Source organism: Venturia canescens, chromosome 2, assembly GCF_019457755.1.
Source record: "Venturia canescens isolate UGA chromosome 2, ASM1945775v1, whole genome shotgun sequence".
Lineage (NCBI taxonomy): Eukaryota > Metazoa > Arthropoda > Insecta > Hymenoptera > Ichneumonidae > Venturia > Venturia canescens.
In genome coordinates, this window is record NC_057422.1 from 13,501,798 (window position 1) to 13,524,516 (window position 22,719).

Genomic DNA, 22,719 nt, shown 5'->3' on the forward strand with positions numbered 1-22,719 from the left:
CAATTATTTCGAAATCCATTAATTCGAAATAACTGGAATAAACTCATCCTGAGTAAATGGTATCCATTTTTCAATTGATGATTCAGCATCATTGCACACTTTCTAAACTTTCTTTTGACAACGAAATGTATTGGAGAATAACTTCAATTGATCCGGATCATGCTATTTATATGTAGAGAGACAATTCGAATACATTTTCATGCAAAAAGACGTTCGTTGTTTTGGCTCTCAGTATCTGCAGCCAAGAGCAACAAAGTAAAATGAATTTCTGTGACAAAATCCAATAAATTTTGTTCACATTCAGAAAAATTTTTTAAATACTTCGCATTAGTCATTTCCAATTAATCGGTAATATTTAGCGTGAAATTAAATGTTAAATTAACTGTCATATATTTGACTGCAGGGACAAGTTAACAAAAAGTATTCATTCTTGTAACTCTCTGTAAAATTTCAAGGATTTTGCGAAATTTTCAGTTTTATAACAGTAAATATTGCAGATAGGATAACTAAATACTCCGGTAAAAGTTCCTGTTTGGCAAAATAAATATAATTTAATTTGCAGGAAAATTCAATTTTGCTCCCATAATAATATCATGAATTATAGCTCATCACCGCACTATCTCACGATAATTTTTCAAATTTCATTCTTTCCGTGTAATTCCATTAAAATTTCGAAACAAGAAAACGGTATTATTCCTTCGCGTTCGAGCTTGCAAAGATGGTGAATGAACTTTGACTTTTGTTACGTGGGGACCTGAAAACTTTCACGATTTTGTCGCCGTTGCATGACAGGATCGCTGTTTCAAGGGATCGTGAATGATCGATGACATTGATCGTTAAATTTCGAAGGCGGTTAGTTCGGCATCAGGTAAATAAATAAATAAATAAATACCGTTATATTGTTGTGCCAAGAGTGATGCGAAGACCGGGACAGGGCTTCGGGCTCCTCGGCCTCCGACGGATCCGGGACCACCGACGACGCCATGACGAGCATTGGTTTCGTCGTCGTCGCTGCTCGATTGGGCGCTGTTACCGTATCCGCGCCTGTCTCGCCATTCCAGGGACCGTTGACGGCGCAGTCCACGGCCCCCGTTCGTGTGCCCACGGCTCAGCGTACCTTCACCGTCCATCATTCCAGCATCTGGAAAAAAACAACCATCATCGATAGTTACAAAGACGAAAGTCCTGCATTTTCATCTTTCAAAAAAGCTGACGATATTTTTAGCCTCTTAAAGTTTAACAAAACTTTGAATTCGATTACAACGCGCTTGAAGTTTCAATTGAATTGGAAAGCGCTGCTCAAATAATGGGCAATTTAAAAATACAGATTATCGAAAAATTCCGAGTTATGCAAAAAGAATAGCAGCCCCGTAATAAATCGTCGAGTGTGAGGGTGCGAAAAGTCGTTAAATATTCCTCGATTACAGCTGCTGATACTTTTTCCAATTATCCACATCCTTAATTGCTTGGAAAATATTTATTAAAATAACGAGATTCACTAGCGAAATTATCGAAATCTCCGATATTCAATACAACTAAATGGTCGGTAGAGAAATTAAAAAAAAAAAAGAAACGTAATAAAATATTAAGCTCAAGGGGGTAGAGAAACCTGGGCAAAAGGTAAAAAGTATGAAACAAAATAGCGTCGGGTGGATGGTAGCACGAGCAGGAGGAAAACTGAAAGAGATAACCGTGATAGAGAGCGTATCGCGTCGGGAGCAAAGCACATTCGCACCCCCAAAGGATCGTAAAGAAGGTATCTTTTTCCTTTCCTATGCTGATGGTTCGACGCGATATCGTACTGGTGGGAAGGCATGCCGTCCTCTTCGTGGCTCTGGATTCAATTAAAGAAAGCAAATAATACGGTTTACCGTGGTGGACGCGCGAGTACCAGACAGAGAATTGGCTCGAGCTCTGACTCCCCGAGGGTAAATATTACATAAAAATTTAATTAAACGAAAGCCAAGTACGGACTGCCTAGGGTTTTGTTCGGTGTAGGCTTCGCCATGTGTTAAAATAGCGTCATCTGTAGCCCGTCGAATAACCTGGCTTCGTTTTCCTCTGCATTAATGTTTCTGTGGTTTTCCTATCGATTGCTTTCGCATTCCTCATACCCTCGTATCCGCTACCAAGAGCAGCTCCACGAGCTTAAGAAAACTATTTCTAAGGTTTCACGAAATAAATCATCTCACCAAACTTTATCTCTCGTTTGGCACTACGTCACTGGCCCCGATGAGGAAACAAAATGGTAAACAGTACACATCTCAACTAGGGCGAGTCACTTAAAGCTGTGGAGTGCCCGTCGTGTTTTCTTCGACAGCAAAGGGGAAGAAGAGCCACGCAACCGGTTAAAGCCCCTTTTTCTCTCGACTCAATAGCGACGAGCATGCAGCAGCTCGAGATGGCGATAGGTATAGTTGAGTATGCATGCACGGAGGTGCATCCTCACTGCACACACGAGAGGGTACTTAAACGTATTTTGTTCGTGAGGGGTTATTCACACCCTCGTACCTGACGCACGGGTCACGTAAATGCACCGAGAGGTGACGAGAGTGTATTGAAATTTACGAGGCGATTGAACGGTACCGAGAACCACTGAAATTCGGTAACTCATATGCTCATTCTGTTTGTTGTTGGATCGATATTTTTAAAATTGATTGTCTGAATGAACATGGGACGAATTGGCCCCATTCAAGTGGACGATAACGAGCCAAGGGCTGGAGAAAAAATAGTCGTGCAGCTGAAGTTCCTACAAGAGACTCGACGAATTCAATTTGCTGTCGTGCTTTGACGCACATTTGTATCAAGAACGGAAAATCTGATACGAAGGGACAGGTGCTTTTGGGGAAGAGGAAAAAATTCGTGTGGGTCTCGAGGCTCGAGTGAAAAACAGACAAAACAACAAGAAAAAGCAGATTGCCGTTATTATCAAGCTCCTTGGGCCACCACGTGTATATTATTGCCAGGAGATTGCTTCTTCGGAGTCGAGAGGCCCCCTCGACCGCTGTCGCTTCAGCCCCACCTTCTCTGCTTACGCTTTTCTCCGACAAGAGTCTTAGAGAGGAGAAAAGGATGAAGAAAGATAGACGGTAGGAAAAGTTTTCTAATATAAGGTTCTTGCCAAAAGTCTCGCTGCACGCCGGAGAGGATCCATGAAAATAGAGCTAACCAGGCAAAGAAAGGAGCAGCAGGTTGCGTGTATTTCCAAAAGTAGGAAGCCTCAACCATCCTCAACGAATAAATGTATATTATGAGATGGAGGGTCGAGGCCTTGCGAGAACGTCCGTAAAGAAAAGTGATGCAGGCCTCCTATTTTGGCTTCTCTCTTTCATCATGTAATAAGCAGGATTGGCGAAATGTGGTCAGCGCTAACTCGGAAGAAAACTGGCATCGTCTAGCCGAAGAAAAAGATCGGTGAAAGAGAACGGAGGAGGGAGGCAAAAAAGAAGGGCTCCGATGCGTCCGCTTAACGAAGGGCCATTTTCCAAAGAAAGTTAAGTCTCCCATTTTCCTTCATGTTCCTTCAATAGCCAACTCAATAAAGTAGCTGCTTCCATGATTTTCGAATGGCGCATATGATATTCCTGAGCTCCCCCCTCGCTGTACTTGCGAACCGTTTCTCATTTGCATAGACCATAACCATCCGGTTGTACCGTAATCACAACGTTTCTTCGTATAAGACAGGAATAATATCTCGATCACTACGAGAGAAGGCCACGTTTTTAAAAAGCATTCAACGAAAGTAATGATCTGACCGAATGCTCGCCGTTCTTCCTCCCGTTTTTCCTTCTAAGCTCCTTACGCCAAGCACCTCTTTCATTCGCCGCATTTCTTCGTGAAAGCAACCAGCAGCAGTCGCCGCGACAAGTGCATAGCGTTATAACGCCGAGTTTTCCCAACGAACAAAATAAGTGAGGGGAGAGCAATGAATGCGCGTGGAACACGAACAAAGAGATGGCGACATGGCAGGAGGGCGCCTCAATTATGAATCTAAAAGAGTCTACCAATTCTGAATATTCATGGGATTCGTCCTGCGTCTAGTGTCTGGTATTAGGGGAGCTGAGAATTAAAAGAAAAGAATTTAAGACCCGCCGACGTCCGAGATTTTGCGTTACGCAAACGAAACCTTCCCAAGGTGATACTTTCATATTAGAAATCTACAAAAGAAGAGTCTCCACAAATTGTCCATTTGTCGGGTTTATAAGATATACCAAAATCGAAGCCCGTGATTGGTCAATTAACCGAAGGCCCAAAACCTCAACAAAGCCGGGCTCGCAGCACGGGTGTCGAGTTCTCTGATGCTCACATCGCTCTGCTCCCATCTCTCATCTCTCTCCATTAGCCATTTCTGTCTAGTGTTGCCACCGCCGCCATCACGGCGCGAGTTCATCACACGATAATTTATATGGTAATCCCCTGGACGTAATAAGTCCTCCCACTCTTGGTGGTCGTGGTGGTGGTGGCAGTGGCGAACCAGACTTGCCACTACACACGATCTATTCCCGCAGCCTAGGCACGTTTACTAGTCCGAGCATCGTCTACGTGTACGTGTGTCCTATACATGCGTGCACGCACACACGCTGCCTGCGCAGCGTATCAGTTATGGGCGCGTTACAGGACTCATCGAGAGGCTGGTGCTGCCGGTCGATGACCAGTGGATGAGTCATAGTCAGTGAACACTAATTTATTTTCAAAATTTTTCATTTTGTAGATGTTCGACCTGAAAGATTCACTTCATCGCGGATGTTTTTAGTGGGTTGAATGTTCTTAGTTTGATGGGCGAGTCAGAAAAGCTCTTTGCGGAGGTCTTATTTTCCGCTTCTAGAAGGACCCGGCCAACTTATTCACAGGAAATGAGAGAAAGGAGTGAGTTAGAGGAAAAACGGGACAAACGGCGAGGTACGGAAAGAATGGCGAAGATGAGGATAAAAACTGGAGAAAACACTCTGGAAATAAGAAGAAGTGGTAGACGAAGAGTCTTGCGGATGGAATCTAAGTAGCCGCAAAATTTGACGCGCCTCGACGCCAGATAATTCAAGAGTGCATCCTGTGTCCGGGACGCGTAAAGCCTCTTTCCTCCGAGTAAATTGTAAGTCCGTCTACTCGAATGGCCGACGCCAGCCAGCATTTTCCCCCTGAACAAAAGAGGGTTTCTTGCAAATTGAAAAAACTTAAGAATTTTCGTTTCCAGGTGAGTTTCACAGAGGCTTTGACAAAGTATTCTCTCGCTCTACCCCGATATTTGTACCAGTGACAACGATTACTTTGATGCCGTGAATGTGACAACTGTAACGACTAAATGCATCAACTTTGTAACTTCCTTAATGTATTTACCCAAATATGAAGTGCCTGTAATTTCCCTTGAATTTAAAGCGGACTATAATTGTATTTATGTGTACCTACAATCCAGCAAACTTACTGACAATCAAACGAGTCGAGCTTGAGATTGCACAATGTGCACAGAGCATCGTGACGAAGCAATCATTGTTGTCGTAACGACCTCTTATAGCATTCGCAATTAGTTGACCGTATCATTCAACGAATTCTCTGATCCACCGTGCTTTTTAACAAGCTCAAATTCCAACTAATCAGATTCTGCAGTCTACGTTTCAACCGGAAGTCATAGATAGAATTACATGAGTAATAAAAGATTTTGTTGCGGTACTCACAGTGCCACGTCAGTGCGGTGGTCAGATGATGTTTTTCAATATCCGTATGATGAGGGGCACTGCAATCAGAAAATATCTACAATGAGATGCGTTGCAAAGAGTGACATTTGGAATGTGGATAAAGATAAGCAGAAATGGAGAAAGCTTTGATATTGAAAAGCCGCTATGACATTAAGAATGTCAATGAAATGGTTCGAGGTACGTAGAAAACTTGTTACGAGAGGCTGCTCTCGTTTCCGGCACGAGGATACGTGAAACATTTCAGCGTCGCAATCACGGAAATTTGGCTGGGTCTGGACAGTGAAATTTGGGATCGTATACGAGCCAGCATCAGAAGGAGGTTAGGGTTAAATCCACGCAGATAGAGGCTGGGAGCGATAGAAGTAGGGGCGGATGGGGCATAACCTCGACGTACATGTTTGATGCCGGAAGTGCTTGAAGCCACGACGGGGCAACCGTCCCGCACTGCCACTCTCCTCCTCCGCCTCCTCCCCTCACTTCCCTAGGCACTCAGCTCTTCCTCTATCTCTCGTTGTGGTTTCCGCAACCTCCGTAGGGTCATTAGCAAACCATTCATTATGCAACTGCGAGGCTGTATTGCGTCAATATGGCAGAGGGTGGTTGGAGGACCGGGAGGACAAGTATCAGGTTGGCAGAAGGAAATCGCGTATGTGGAGGTAACAGCGACGGATTGTTGGCGCAATCGATAACGATGCGCCAGGCCTGTTTACTAAGCCGTATAATCAACGTGACTGTTTCCGTATCTCAACGTCTTCAGTTACGTCCTTAAGATCTCTCCCTCCTCCCCTACGTTGCCAGTTGCCAGATCGAGAATTCAAGCGACATTTTAGGTATTAACACCGTAGGTAGGGGAGCAACGAGCGAGGAATACCAATGACCAATTTCAAATATCTAATTCCAATCACCGGTCAATCGGATTTTCATCATTATATGGCCCAGCCTTGATTTTAGGCTTCTTGTTGCATCGGATTATTAATAGTTACCGGAGAGTTTAGCAGCATGCTTTGAATAATAACGATCAAGCATCCACCCCAAGATACCAACTGGATGTGGATACATAAATTACCTGGAGCAATCGGATTTCGGGAAATTTCTCATTCGTCTATGAGCCAGGACTCATACCAGTGCAGGTACCACGATACTAGTCTTGCGACTAAGCTCGCCTGAGATCTCACTCGCTGCCGGCGAGAAACTGTGAGGTAAGCATCGAGCGACTAGTTTCTGAATGTGATGAAGCTTTGACTCTGAATCTTGCTACTGAGGACGGGGATAAGCTTGAGGAATTCTATTTCCTGCAAACAGCGGTTCAAATAGACGTCTTATCTTTGTGGCTGCTTCTGAGATTTGTCTGGGAAAGAGATTGTTCCATCGATTTGATGTTGAGACGCTTCAGATTCAAAGACCTCGAGGGAAAAATCATCAAGACGTAGAATAACCCCACACGCAGAAAGACCATTTTGAAATAGTTTCCAAAGTGGCTGAACACAATGCGCACATCAATCCAGAATCCATGGAATCGAGGCTTCCAGATATTTCAGTAACTTGACTGGAAAAAGGCATGGTTGGCTTTCAAAGAGCTTAGAAAGGTCATGTACAAGGTAAAAGTATGGAAGGAGGAGAAACAAGAGGCTTGCACGCTGGGTCCAACATCTTCTGACTCTCGTCGTGGTATTAACGGCAAATAAGAGAATAGCGAAAGGTCCTGAAAGCAAGAGAAAGAGGTGGATCGAGAAACTCGCCAAGCGAGAATAAGGGTTGGCAGCGAGTGTTTCGAGAAGGGTGGGAACCTCCAAGCGACATCCTCTTTGATCTAAGTTTCCGGGAATGCAGAACCGGACAGAGGTACAAGCTCTCTTCCTTGCGAACCCTATCCGGAGCCCTTTACGCTCCCTCTCTCTCTCTCCTTTCTCCCCCCTCTCCATCTCTCATACTTCGAGAAAGTTGAAGTAATTTGCTTAGTTGGATTAGATTGTGAATTTTGCACCAGAGCTGTCTGATGGTAATGTTGAGCTCGTGGAACGTCCTTACGAATCTCTTGGGAACGGTGGAAGCTTCGGATCCCTTCACCAGACTGTCATAATTACAGTTCGTCGTTCTTTGGAAAAAAAAATAAATTTGGGTGTTTTATTTTCGTCTACACCTTCATACCTCCCTCCGGATTTTGACGAGTGGTGGAAATGAGAAAAAGCTCTTTGGCTTTAGCTTCAACAAAATCGAAACTTAAAACTCTTCGAATTGTGGATGGATATGAGAATTATGAACGCGAGACTTTATTTAGCAGGATTTTATAGATTCTATTGATGAAATAAGAGCCAATGCTGTCTCAGCAAAACCACGGGAAAAATATGCCAGTATTGATCATAGTATAGACACACCATTCTATCGGCGTCGGACGTGTCACCGCCAATATTTTATCGCAAACCCAGCTTGAACAAAGAACGATGGAGGATGGATTGTCTGGCGGGTGTAGGTGAATCCTAGGCCAGAGACTCCAGGCACGAATTGAGGATCAATGTTTTATCGATATTGCAACAGGGTAGACAAACGATGCCGGCCTTCATCGCAATGTATCTCGGAGTCGGATGCTTCTTCCGATTGTGGTCGCTAACGGAAGCGTGTCCGCTGCCTTTCCCGATGGGATTTATAGATTACCGCTTTGTTTATTGTGCCATTTCGGCGAAATTTGGTCAACGTTCGCATATTTTTCCACAGATAGTCTCTCCTTCGCTCCATCAGATTTGTCTCGTAAGCCACGAACCTCCCACGAACAAAGAATAAACAAAGTTTCTATGAAACGTTGAGTCCCGCGAGAAGGGTGAATCTCGCAGAACGTGCTCGATAAATTTATCGAGAAAATTCCCGTCAATTAAAAAAATTCCTGTGTCATAAGTACAGAAACGTGACACTTGAACGAGTCAAGGCTCAGCGAACTCCATCCGTCCTCAACTTCTGTTTGCACACCAATTTCGTGTTTGATTGCAACAAGACTGAGGAGATTCCCGGACTTTTTTGTCTCCAGCAACTGGCAGTCAAGAAGCTGACGAGCACGGACGAAAAGAAGCCAGTTCAGCACCGAGGGAACCCGAAGGGAGTTGAAAGGATGGAGAACGCCGTGGTTACCGACGTCAAGAAACTTTTGTTTAAAATTGAAATTCCTTTACGGCTCGTTGAGGTCAGGAATGCAGATTGCGGGTCTGCAGGATTATGGGGTTAGTGTGGTTTTGATGACGTGGGCCAGCGGACGTAGCATGGTCAACAACTGATATGAAACCTGCTCTCTTGGACCCTGCATCTGGATTACGAGGAAAGGAGAGAAGGAAAATTGTTGCTGGTCACGTAATCAGCACCAAGAGAAGTAGCTTTTCCAGAATTTAAAAATAAATGATAATCCATCAATTTCACTCATTGGACCTCACGGAACCGCGTTAAACTTTGTTCCTGTAAAATTGCACAAGTTAAGCGTTCGAACAGCCACATTATTCGCATGCACAGTGGCAATAGAAGTTGCCTCTCGCATGACAGTTGACCTAGCTTTTCGAGACTCCAAACGATCATATATTAATATAGCGCATCTATGTAGCTCACCTTACCTATTGCTTGAGCCTCGTGCATAAGCTTAATTAATCTGCAGGTGCCTCACGTTCCTGCGGCCTTAGCAATATGCTATCTGCTGCGCACGGTGGCTAAACCCATTAACCCGCAATTATCGAAATTACACGCTACAAGCGCTTCCTCGCGGGAGACCTCGTGAAACACAGTGGGAGAGGGAAGGACAGAGAAAGAGAGAGAGAGAGTGAGGCTAGAGCAAAGCCGTTGGTTCCTGAGGTTTTGCAGCGACACCTGGGTATTGCAAGTAAGGAAACTATCTGTTTAATTACTCGTGTATATCGCAACAGCGTGACTTCTAAAAGAATATCGTGTATAACATTCGGTTGCGTGTCGACACGAGTACTTATGAGCTCGCTTAATCAAAAAATTCAATCAACTTATCATAGTTTAACATACTTTTCGATGATGATAATGCGTTCTTCAGCTTACAACGGGTAGCATACACATTAAGAATTCTCCTGGCAAGGACTCGAAAATTTTACAATTATTAGTTTTTGTTCTCTGATAGCGATTGTCCACGCGCGTATGAATTTCCAAAGGTTCGAGTCCACCAAACTTTCGAGAAAATATTTGGGACGGAGTCTAGAACATTGTGAACAGACAATAATTTTTTTTGAGCATGCCTCCGGGAAAGTAACTTTTTTCGAGCAGTTTTACAACGGCTTCAACGCGATTCTTGTCTTCGGCCAGCCAGAATTGGTGGAAACTTTATCAAAAGTCTGCACTAATTTCATACAAATATTGAAAAGCGTTTCACTGTTTTTTGTTTTCAACCTGAATAATCGTACTTTAAGTGATAATTGTTTAACGTGTCGTTCTCGACAATCGTGAATCTTTGAAAAACGTCAGAAATTTTTTTCAAAATGCACGGTAAATCAAAAATCCAGTTAGATCAGATTCCAATAAACTTTCGATGAAAATCCAGTCTCATTGTGAGAGATGCTGATAACGCTGCCGAAAAACAAAGCCCTGGAAAGTCTGCCTCGTGCAAAGTCTATTTGGCAATCATTTTACCAAACGAACTTTCATTAGTCATTTCGTAAAAGCATCGCGGATGGTATCTCGTTGAGGGATAACGTTTTCGAATATATATGTATTGCCTGGAAAACTGAGGGCTGGAAAGCACGAACGAGAGAAACACTGGAGGCTGTTCGCGATTAGAATATAAGGTTAACAGCAGGGTACAGAAGAGAGAATGATCGTGTCTGTATATATGGAGGATACAGGCATGCTGGTACGTTAAGGTAGGGTGTAGGCAAAGCGCGAGATGCTTCTCACTACTCCGAGTTGATACGGCCCTCGGATAACCGGATTAAAACGCCCCACGGCGCTCTAGCTAATGACGTCAGTGACACGTCATTTCCACCCTCACGGGTTCCGGCTGTGACGAGCCTTAGTACGATGTATGCGCGCGCGTTATGTCTGCCGTAGTATAGTATCCTGAGTATTAGCAGTCATGTTTTATATACACATACACACATGTATGTATTGGGAGAATTCTACGTGCCAAATTCAAGCAGAAAGAGAGAGAGAGAGAGAGTGGTTGAGCACAGAATCGAATCGGAAATCTTGCATCTTCGCTGTGTCCTGGCCTATCCCATCGTCTCATGTAGCCCGCATCGCTCCCCGCGTCTAAGCCAGACATCGTAGCATGAATAAACTATGCTCGCGCAACTGCCCTCTCTCTCTCTCTCTCTCTATGAATGCAGGGTGAAAAGCAAGAGAAAAAAAGTTATGAAAGCCCCTCACGGAGTGGAGCGAGCATGCAAGTTATTTCCCGGAGGAATGCTCCGAGACGAAATCTCGAACAAAATATGTATGGATGTATAAATATATATGTTTGTGTTACACGCGTGTATATGGATATGTTTTTAAAATATACATTTCTCAGTCAGAGCTCCAGGACCGTTATTCTCTTGATTTTTTTTCTCCAATTCGGACTTTTTGGGCGCGCAATGACACTCGGAGAAGCGTTGAGGATTCGATGTCATTTGGATACGCGAATTAACTTTGCGAGGGGAGAACATTTTTTGGAAATGTTTCATCTTCCACGCTCCGCTTGATGAATTCTGGATCAGCAGAGCCACAAATTCACTTACGCTTATCACTCGAAGTGGTTTGAAATGTTTGTAATCGCAATAAGTTTATGTTCCAACTGGTCCACGGATCCAGAATCAAAGCTAACGAAGGTATACTGCAATTATCAAACCACAAAGCCATAATCCAACGTCCTGAGCTTGGAGTCCACTCCAAGTCGGTAGACTCTGCGGAGGAGGAAACTCGAAGTGGAATTTTATGTCAAAGGCGATCGAGGAACATCGCGTCCAACGGTTTCTCAGCAGTAATCGTTACTGCTGAACCTTCACTAATTGAACGAACCATTAAAGCACCGTTACGCACAGTAATTTTGTACAATATTCTGTACACACTCAACAGACGATCCACAATCTAGCATTGGTCGCGCTTAACGTTCGTCTTGATAGCGCACAATGCCAGAGAATTTGCCAAACGTTGTCTATGCAGACGATAATAATCAAGCTCTTCCTCGTTTAGAGCCTTCGCCAGGCTTCATAACATCGATACATACTACCATTGTGCTCAACGTCTCTTCCAAAATTGTATACAAAGATGAGAGCGAATACTCGTAATAGCAAATAGCATTAGCTGGAGAATGCGGCTTAAAGGGGTGAATGGAAATGTAGGAGTTTCGTGGAAGGACCGATACTTACATTTATGTGGACGTAAACGAGTACGAATGTATCAGTAGCAATTCGATGGCCTCACCAGCGTAAGTGTCCAGTGAAAAAGTTTCACGATATTTTGATCAACGGCTGGTAATAAAAGTCGTTTCTTCCCTGACGGATGCGAGATTGGCATCAAACATTGAATAATCAATGTTTGATGGAAGGTGGACCTCGGATGAAGAGACCGTGGCGAAAAGCTCGTCGAATATGAGGATTAGCTTACTTCGTAAAACTTCAGGGTGACTTTTGCGACACTTTGTGTATGGGAGTCGAATAAGGAATAAAGCGGAAGCAAGACAGATAACCGAAGCTGAGGGAGCACCCTGGAAGCGCTCACAACTCATCCTAATAACATCTACCCTCGTTTCCGGATTCGGGTGGAAGAGAAAACGGAGCTACGGGAAAGAGGAAGAGAGACGTCGCTGTTCACCCTTCCAGAGGGCGTATAGTTAGCGCTGGCACTTAATTACTATTGCTACCGCCGGACTCACCGTTTAAGGCGAGCAATCGAGACGTTCAACTGTATTTCCGTCCCTCCACAATCAAACCGACGTATAAATACGTGTATATAGAAAATGAGCGGATTCGCCAGCAGCTGTATCCTTTCTCCCCATCCTGACGCGCTTTGATTTATGACGCCTAGCCGCGAAAGCCTGAACGCCTAACGCCCGTTCGCCCGGACGAAATTTATTTCTCCTCCCTCCTCTCTTTCTCTCTGCACCTAGTTTCACGCTGAATCCCGAAGAATTGGAGATGAAAATTTAGCAGCAAGCATGTGCAGGAGGAAGAATCAGTGGAATCCTCGGTTATCCCCGGCCGACATATTTCTCGCGCAGGAAAAAGCCGCAAGCGGACATTGTAGCCGCACCGGAATAGAATATTCATGATTTTCCGGTTCGTGTGTAATCCATTATTTGTATCAAAGGGATGAACGCGAGCATTTTTCTTCCTCTAAAGTTCATTACGGAAATCGCTCTGCTCGCTGTCATCACACGAAATAATTTCTTGTAGGAAGTTGTAAAACTGAAGATAAAACCATTCACGCAAATTTTTGTGAAATTTATCAACTCAATTCGGTGCACAGGCGACGCGATACAAAGACTATAATTATATATTGATCCACTAGGCTCGAAGGATATTTCGGGATCCAAATAATGTGACATAGCCACCAATGGAATAGACACAGCCTCAGCGCCAGAGCGATGGAACGAAGAGCGAGGGCGCCAGAAACATTTGGATGTATCGGTGAAGTCGCGCGGAGAAGCACACTGAAAACTCGACAAGCAAACGAGCCCCATCCACTTCCTGCCATAACAGGTGAATGAATTCCGTAACGACGTGGATGCCAGGCATTATAACGTGTTTGCCATAATCATATTCGGCATATTCTGTCCGACCTTGTCATCCATGGCGGAATACTCTACCCCGGCTCCGTCACCAAACTCAAATAATAGCACATACACACACACACGAACACACATATGCATACACATAAATATGTATATTTGTATAACGCATATAGGATGGGATAATGTACAGCGATACAATAAAGCGCTGATGGTGTCTAGTCTTTCATTGTTCACCATCATTATTATTACGGTGATGCATTCCCATTGATTTCTCTCAGTATTTATGGAAGACGAATTTGAATAATAATTTCAAAAGGATACAAAAAATTATTCCTTGCTTCTATTATTTTGAAAAATTTCAGGGTTTTTATTGATCTCCTTCCTTAATAATTTTGTTAGAAACGAACGTTGTTCGATGTTCTTTTCTCTGGAGTGTGCAAGGTCCACCTAAATCATGAACCAGACTGCGAAGATCGCAGTTTTATTTGTTTTAAGAATTCCATGCTCAGGAGGAGAAGCATCGACGATTATTAAAAAATCAGCTGCCACGCTCACTTGTGCGATCCATTTAGTCTCCGCGGATATATCTCGTGCTCCGTTCAGCCGGCGTATCTGATCATACACTGTGTTTTCGTTGGATCGCTCCTGTCGGACTTGTCTGAGGGCACAAACTTCGTTCGGGCTCAAGTGCCGGCAAATGACTGATTAAAGAAATCCGCGTCAGATCCTCTTGCCGTTAGGCATGGTAACACCCGTCAAAACGAGCCGCTAATTGCGCGATTCCTGATTGATTAACCCCTGAATTCCATTAGCCCAGGCAACCGGCACGGAGAACCGAAGATTATCCGGGTGCAATCTCGACACGCTGCTCCTCTTCTCTTCCCCTCTCGGACTTCCCGATCATTCTGAATGATAAATTTACTATAACACTATCCATATACGCTACGGTCCTGACGGATTTCCAATGGAGCTCTCATCCCACCCACGGACTAAAATCTGATGACAAATCCTGGCATTAATATAAAAATACATTCGCCAAGTAACGAATTAAATTCTTCATTCGATTTGGTTCTTTTCTCTCCAATCCCCTTGTCAATCGTGATCCTCGCACGGATCGTTTGGACAATTTTTTTCAGTTCCTTTCCTCCAGTTCTTGGATCCCACACACTTTTCGGAGATTCGTGAAAACGCCGGACGTAAGCTCAGAGAACGACTTTCAATAATTTAAATCGATTTTTATCAACATTCGTCGCAGGAAAAAATCATTTACATTCTCCGCGACAATTAAATTCGCGGTGACCTTTTTCTATATAAATTGATAGTTGATTAATAATGATAATCGCAGCGTAATTCGTCGTCTCGCCAGATGAGTACCGTGTGAGAATAAAGTAGAGAATGCTCGGACCCGAATGCATATACGGACGTGTGTGGTCAGTCGATTATTATGCCGAAGCATATTTTGCATAAGAATACAATCAGTGCGATTCACTAGCAAACGAGGGAGAGAGAGAGAGAGAGAGAGCCAGGAGAGCAAAGAGCGGGGAGAAGAGATCACTCGAGGGGAAATGCCAATGTGCAATAAAGGAGGAGATAATGCGAGCAGGGTTCGTCGTCGCGTAACGTCAAAAAGGCATTGAAAAAATCTACGGTCAGTGTAGAGAGCTGACGTGTGTTTACACGTCTGTAATTCCACGTTGGATGAGGACCGTGCGCGTTCGGTATCGTGGGAGAAGATGAATTGGTGCTAATTCGTTTGGTCCCTTGTCGAGACGGAAAGAGACGGAAAGAGAATCAGAGAATCAGAGATCTGATGCAGCATCCATGAAACTAATTGTAGTTATTATAGCAGCAGAGCGCACGAGCGTCTGGAGGACTCGAGTGAACCTCCCTTTTCACAGAGGCGCCTCAGTTGTTCTGTAACTATTTTTCATCCTCGACTGTTCGTAACTTCGTTCCGGGATTGTCGCTTTTACAGGGAGCGATTGATTCGTGGAATTGAAAAAGAACTAAGCGGAGCATTTTAATTGTTGGCATAAATGAATTCAAACTCGTTAGTACAAACTGAATTATATTTGCATCCATCAAAGATTCATTTTAATTAAAACTAATTTATACGAGCCCACTGTCGCAATACGAGACGGATAATAATAACCTCTAAAAATAGATAGGAAACCACCCTAATTACGACGATTTGACTGGAACACCTGTAGATTCGTTACTCCCGTGTCTGGACGAGTGTCAGAAAAATAATGACTAACTGCTTTAATTGATGAATATCGCGAAAACTTCATAATAAATCCACCGCAAGCATTGACGAGACGAACGGCGACCTGGTGGGAGGGATGGGAAGCAGAATAAACTGAAAAATTTGAGACTTCCAATAATCACGAGCTTTCGTGTTGTTAAGGCCCCATTGTTATCGTTGTTATTAGGAAGAGAGCATTGTATTTCACGCACGCCATTAAAACTTTTTGCACAATGCCGAGCGGGGCTAGACACTTTCGCGTTTCGCGTTGTGTCAGTGGAAGATTTCACTTCGCAGGTGAAGCAGCCGGTTCGCATCGTGGTTGATCGGTGTTGCATGCGAGAATATCGCTGCGAAATGAAAGGACGTTAGGACTGTGTGAAAATTGATACTCAACCAGTCAAAAGTTTGGTTTCATGCGCACGAAGTAGTGCATGAGAAGCTCCGTATTCTGTGACAAGTTGAAGTCAAGTGACAGGCAAAAGGGACATGATTTGATGGCCCTTTTCCATACGAACTCCAGAACTTCGACGGCTATAAAAATCCTCCGTAAAGAGTGCGCCTCGTCAAACCTTTTTTCAGTAAACCGCGCAACGAAAATAAAAGTGAAAAAAAACCGTTTCAATTGATATGGTCAGAGATTAATTTGTCCATAAAATGGCACCGTGTTCACCGAGCAGATAGAGCGTGCGAAGATAATTTAAAAACTCATCATGATACGCGGAGCAATCTGATAACTCTAATTTCATATCGTAAAGCAAATGGTCCGGCAAATAAAATAATTGGATTTTCCGAGTGTACGGGAGTAGGACGTGCATAAATACATGGATAGATAGAGACAGGTATGAGTCGTAAAAAGGTAATAGCATGTAGGATGATATCTATAGGGTGGAGAATAGTCCAGAACCACGGGATCAATTTGACAGAGGGATATCATCAATTGTTTCTGGACGAGTGAGTTTGTTCGGTCGGGAACGCTTTTGAATCCAGTGAAATAAATCGGTTGGTGCGGCAAATATAGTAGGGAATGGAAGCACCGAATAGGCGTAGGGAGTAGGAGAAGGCTTCGGAGGGGAGTGAGCATGCAGGGGGATGATTCGCGTCTCGAGAAGGAGAAAGATAAAAATAGGGAGAACGCGAGGTGCGAGGAATGAGGAGGAAGAAAGAGAAAGAGGAAAGAGAGAGAAAGGAGAAGAAAAAAGAGAAATCTGGCAAGCGGACTGGCAGGGTCGATGGGTTTGATGGTAGTATAGTGGTATTGCTGTTCTGTCTCTAAGCCTGGAACATGGAGCAGCAGCCCATCTCTGCGATCACGCCCACCTTCCTCTTTCCTCGTTTCTTTCTCCTCTCATGCTCATACACTTCGGCAATACGAGAAAGCGCTAAGGGTTAGAGAGGAGGTCGGGAAAGGGGGGGGGGTGGAAGGGCCCTCTTTACTTTTCACTATGGGATAGATGGTATTGTGCTCTCTTTCGGTATTTCTAATAACTTCTTCTTCCGGCCTGGTCCAGCCCATCTTCTCCACTCGTTGGAATCTTCCTTCGTTTTTTTCTGGCGAGCGCGTTCGGCCACGGTTCACACCGTTCCTGGTCTCTTCTTTCTCTCTAACATTCTCTCTCCCCTTCAGACTTCTTCGTGTTTTTTTTTTTTGCTTTGTTTTTATTTTTATTTTTCTTCAACTGCACAGACTCACCATGTCTGGCCTTCACAATGCCGCCGGTAATCCGACACTATCGGGGCGGCCTCTGCGCTTCACCTATTCCTCGCCATTTTCCGGAAGCTTGCCAAGCTGCACGCCTCTATCTCCTTCTCTCTCTCTCTCTCTCTCTCTCTCTCTCTCTTTTCAACTTTTAGCCCAGACAGCATCGCCATCTTGTCTGTCTCATTTTTCTTAGATAACCCAACCTGTCGCAGTCTTACTGGCAACTCACTCTCACTCGCTCTCTCTCTCTCCCCGCCCTCCTCTCCTCTGGCCCCCAGTTACGACGTCCTTCCGAATCTCATCTCCTACCCTACAACAATTACTCCGGTTCAAGCCTCCATTGTCTACGCGGATTTCTCGCAACCCCTCGAGGAACATGTTTCGTCGTAACGGTACGATGAAAAAACCATCTTTCACTGGCCTTTCCATCATGGTCGGACTGGGGAAGAGCAGGATACACGCGTTGAAGGAGCATACGGTGGATCAAGTTTTTAATCACTCCCAATGTCAGTGTCGGGAAATGCGTGGCGGTGGCGACGGCGACATATCGAAGGGCACGAATGGCACTTCGCGCAGGCAACAATTACTGCATTGCGCTTCCTTAATGGTGCAATATCTCGGGATACGATCACTATGAATTGCAACACAAATCGTATTTTCAAAGAAATCGACACGGCGGATCATTTATCGAGGCGAAAGGCGTTTTCACGAAACGTCGAGAGAAATCATAAAAACGCAAAGTACGTAGTATACACATTGAGTGTACTACGAGGTAACGCCGTCAAGTTAATCAAGTGAATAAACCGATAACGCGAGGATATGTGTATATACAAAGGTCGTATAAGATATTGGCGCACGGTTTACGCGTTCAGGCGGACGAAATCGAGGGCGAAATCGTAAATCAAGAACTCATAGGCAACCGGGAGAGGGGGGAGGCTGTGTATCTCAAGATATAAAGAAACGAGAGATCAGTACGTGACGGTGGGACGTCGCGCATGTTCTCGACCCGGTACATAAACGCCTCATGTATTTAGGAAAAGGTAATAAGTGATAAATGTCATCGAAGGCCATGAATGTGTCTTCGGACGCTTTTGGAAGGACGCCATTCCATTTTATGGGCTGGAGGGAGAGTCATTTTTTGTTTGCCTCTAATGAAGGGCCATTCCGCGAACAGGTGCTTTCATTCGCACTCAACTGGTTAATTTTGTTCAATACTTGATGGTGAAACAGCCACGGTTATTTAAACCGTCGGGCGCCATCCATCGTCACGGTGAGTGACGAAAAACCCGCGATGGGCGAAGCAGACTCGACCCTTGATCGACAGCCGACAGCAGTACCGACGCTCCGTTTTCCTCGCTTACCGACTGCAAAACCTACCCCTATCGGCTTATCGGCACTCGGACGAAGGAGTTTTGCACTTCTCGAGGGGTGCTTTCTGTTTTACCCCGGAAGCGGAGAACGAGCCTCCCGGTAAGTGCGAGGCGGGTCGTCCCCGGACTTTCCTTTTTGCCTCAATGTTTTTTTATTCGTCACAAAGTTCCGAAGCTTTTGTTACCTCCGCGCTCTCGTGCTTTGGGGAATTTATATTTCAGGAGAGAAAAAAAATATCGATTAATGGGAGGTTGAACGGAGGAGTGAAATATGTTGCAATTTAGGATCAGCGCAACGCGCCGCCCTCCGTCACTGGAAAAAACCTGGCGGATCCCTGGTGAACGAAAAATTGACGAGATCCGGTTGCCCGCGTACACAACACACACCGCGCCCGGATCAAATCACGCATCGGGGACAGAGTAGGGATCGTTTCTGCTCGTGACAGCTTGAAACTCGACATCGTTGGTCTCACCGCATGTCGCTTTTGTCGTTGCATTTGCCTGCCCATTAGAGAGTAATGAGAGAACAAGAGAGAGGAAGAGAAAGAGAGAGAGAGAGAGCGAGCTACGTGTCACGGACTAAACGTCAATAACGCTCTGGATATTCACCCGGCAGTATGAAAACTGCCCTGGGTCGTTCCATGCGTTATCACGAGTTTAATTGCCGGTATAAACCGAGCGTGCCGTAAATCCTATTGATGATATCTACAAATTAATGCCGCATTACATGGCGATGCAATTTTTTCTTTTTTTTTTTTTTTTGTACTTCGCGAGAATTATTGATGCCATCAAATAATTTGGGATGCAGGATTAAGGTGATTCGATCGCTGGATACAGGTCGAGATAAAAATGCCGAATTTCAATGATACCCAATAATTAACAACGCATCGAACACTCGAAATCCTCTTTCAGGCGTGCACTTGCCTGGGAATTCATTATAATAGCCCGTCAAATAAAAATATAGCCGAACCAACAAGGATATAAAACAATAAATAAACATTGTACGAAATTTCATAAGAATTGAGGCCGCGTGCATTAACGATACCTGCAAGTTTCCACAAGATCAAAGACGGAACATGTGAACTTGAATTAAAGTTCGCTGCAAACGAATTCGTCAAAACAGTAGAAATCAACTTCAGCAGTATTCGTTTGTATTTTTCTGTAAAGATTCAGATCTGTGGTAGGTAAAGATAGGTAAAGAAGTGATGACAAAAGCGATTTTCTCATGAGGAATATTTTGATGATCGCATCATGTATTAAGGCTCGAGATGGATACACTGAGAAAAAAAAAATTGTTGATTGAATAGCAATCGATGTTATTCGAAGAGTTTTCTTCATTTAACTGCCATTTTTTTGGAGAAAATGAATCTGCAGTTTGATCTAAAACTATGGTATTCGTTTAATCACGTTTAACCTTGCAATGATCATAATATTGGCCACATTTCCGATGACTTTTTGTTTCAATGTAATAATTTGATCCGTAACATCGAATCAGGAGAGATCTTATGCTCGAGTGCGCCACTCCATAATGATTTGAATTCGAACGGTTGGTGCCGAGCGTAGGCGTTTCGTAACAAGCTCCTTTCCGGGAAAACACGAAAAATATTTTTCATGATTGTCCAATTATTCGGAGTCTTAAGTTTTCAATCGTATCAATTGAAACGGCGATGCAGTTGGAGTGGCACATTATTACGATTCAGAGACTACCAGCAGGCACAATCCCCCAAGGCAATGGCACATCATAAAAATACTAGTGAGATTCTACCGTGAATCTTGATAAAAAAAAAAAACTTGAAATCTTTTGTGTGATTGAAACAATCTGGATTCGGAATTTACCAAACGAATATGTTATTTGGAACAACTGGATTGATGCCAGCACTCAAGAAATTTGTGACGATCACATTCCACCGTTCCGCGTCATGAAAATTTCAGTTTAATCCTCCAAAACGTAAGTACATACTCGTAAGAAAGGGAAAGGGTAGAAGAAACGAGGGGAGAAAGAGGGACAGCGACGAGTGTCGTGGGGTTCAGCTCCAGACTCCACTCCTACTAAACCGCAGCATACTGCATTGTTGCTGATGCTATGCCAGTTGGTTTAGTTTCGTGGTCTGTCCCATGGATCCGGAGTTTAATAGATAGATGTATATGTATTCTGGTTGAGAAGCGAAACGGAGATAAAGCCAGAACGCTGTTACGACACAATGTTATTAAAGTAGTAAATTTCATTCTCACTAGCTGGCTCGCGGCATTCGGAGCTGCAGAGTCTGTGAAAGAGAGGCCAAGGGAGGGAGAGCGAGTGAGTTTGAGAGAGAAAGAAAACGATATGGATTAGATTGCGCGTATATAGAGTGGACAGTCCATGCGTACGTGTTTATCCACAACGGAGCTACGGGAACCGGAGAGACAGTATGAGGAGCGTTTTAACATGACAAACAAAGTGCTCGTACGTCGGACTGTTACGTCTCGTAACTTCTCTACGCTGTAGTTGAGTTGTACATAACAGAGAGACCCGACTAAAATCTGCTTCGGAGCTTTTCAGTTTGCAGGCTTTCTCCGCATGTAACAATGCCACGCTTCGGCACACGTGATCACGAACAATAAAACATTCGCTGAAAGTCACTTACTACCTCACTCATCTTTTTATTACCTCGTATATTCGCTTGAAAATGTGAGAAGAGGCCAATTCACCACGAATATTAAGAGGGGCTAACGAATCTCTGCGGAAATCATTTGTGACAGCTTATTGAACAGAAATGAATCGTTTTTTCTTCCTTCTAATAAAACTCAACATCAACTTCGTTCACTCTAACATTTTAGTTGGATTTTTACAACGTGCTATATTTGGCCACTGCCCTCATGGATTCTGCAACCGCTTAATATCGATCGATCAACCCTCTTGTTTGGGTACAACAATTACTATTTCATCACATCTATTTTTCATTGAAAAATTCAGAGTATAGAATTGTAACCAGACTCATTGTGATTCCATACGACTTAAATAATACTCCAATCATTAAAAACAATTGTTCATCCAAGCTCATTTAATCCCATGTTTCATAGGAATACAAAGTAGTTTAGCAATGTCGTTGGCACATGAAAAAGGTAATGAGAATGCCAGGAGAATTTGTCACAGCCCAGAGGCCAGAAAGAAAGTTCAATCGATTGGCATTAATTTTTATTCCTTAGTCAATTATCGTGAGGCAAATTGAAAATACTTCACAACTAAATGTTCACTGGTGTAATAGAAAAAAAAGAAAAAGAAAAGACAATCATGATTTTTTGGCTCTGTCACAAATTAGTGCCCACATACCTAAAAGAGAAACAGAGAGATGAATATTTATTTGAGTATTGAGATAGGAGAGTGAGAAAAAGAAGAGAGAAGAAGAGAGAGAGAGAGAGAGAATGTGAACGCATTAACGCGGAAATAGTAGTGCATGTCTGTAACTATCAAGGGCGTTAAGGGACTTTCCGGCATATCTACGTGCTCAAGAGAAGAGAATCAAGTTAGAATTGCAAAACAGCCGAGTTCGGCCTGGATAGCTTTGGGGGTGGATCGGCCAGTGTGGAAGATTCCTCCCCCTCGTTTTACCAATGGTAGTCGAACAAGGAGTTGGCCCGAGTCCAGCTCATTAAGGATGGCATTATTTTTACTTCCTCCCGGGGTTTTGCCACCTTCGGTGCGCCGAGCACAAAATTTTCCACGCGCCTTTTCACTAGGTATGTAATCGCGTGACAACATCGTTATCAACTGACCCTCCAAGTCGTTTGCATTGTCGACGTCCAATGCTTTCAAAATACACGTTACAATGAGCTCAGGAAATAGCGACGTATACACCTTGTTTTCTGAAGCACATGGCTCTCTGTCAACTTACCGAACTCGTTATCTCGCGTAACTCATTTTAATGCACATTTGTGTCTCATCTTATTTTGATAACGAAGCCGTGCTCTGGAGAGCAATAATTATTCAGCCGCGAACACACTCAACCGCGAATGTGTGACGTTGGTAAATT

At 43.9% G+C, this 22,719-nt stretch overlaps 1 protein-coding gene across 6 annotated transcripts in view; it reads right to left on the reverse strand.

Moving 5' to 3' along the window:
• The window catches only part of Ten-a (tenascin accessory), a 468,764-nt gene that overhangs the window by 293,801 nt on the left and 152,244 nt on the right, over positions 1-22,719 (reverse strand). For all 6 annotated transcript variants that reach the window (XM_043413134.1, XM_043413136.1, XM_043413137.1 and 3 more), the window contains 2 exons: positions 5,670-5,728; positions 893-1,141 (listed from right to left, as the gene is read on the reverse strand). In XM_043413134.1, coding sequence (XP_043269069.1) covers positions 893-1,133 — 241 coding nt within the window. In that variant the 5' untranslated portion in view covers positions 1,134-1,141; positions 5,670-5,728. The remainder of the gene's footprint in view (positions 1-892; positions 1,142-5,669; positions 5,729-22,719) is intronic.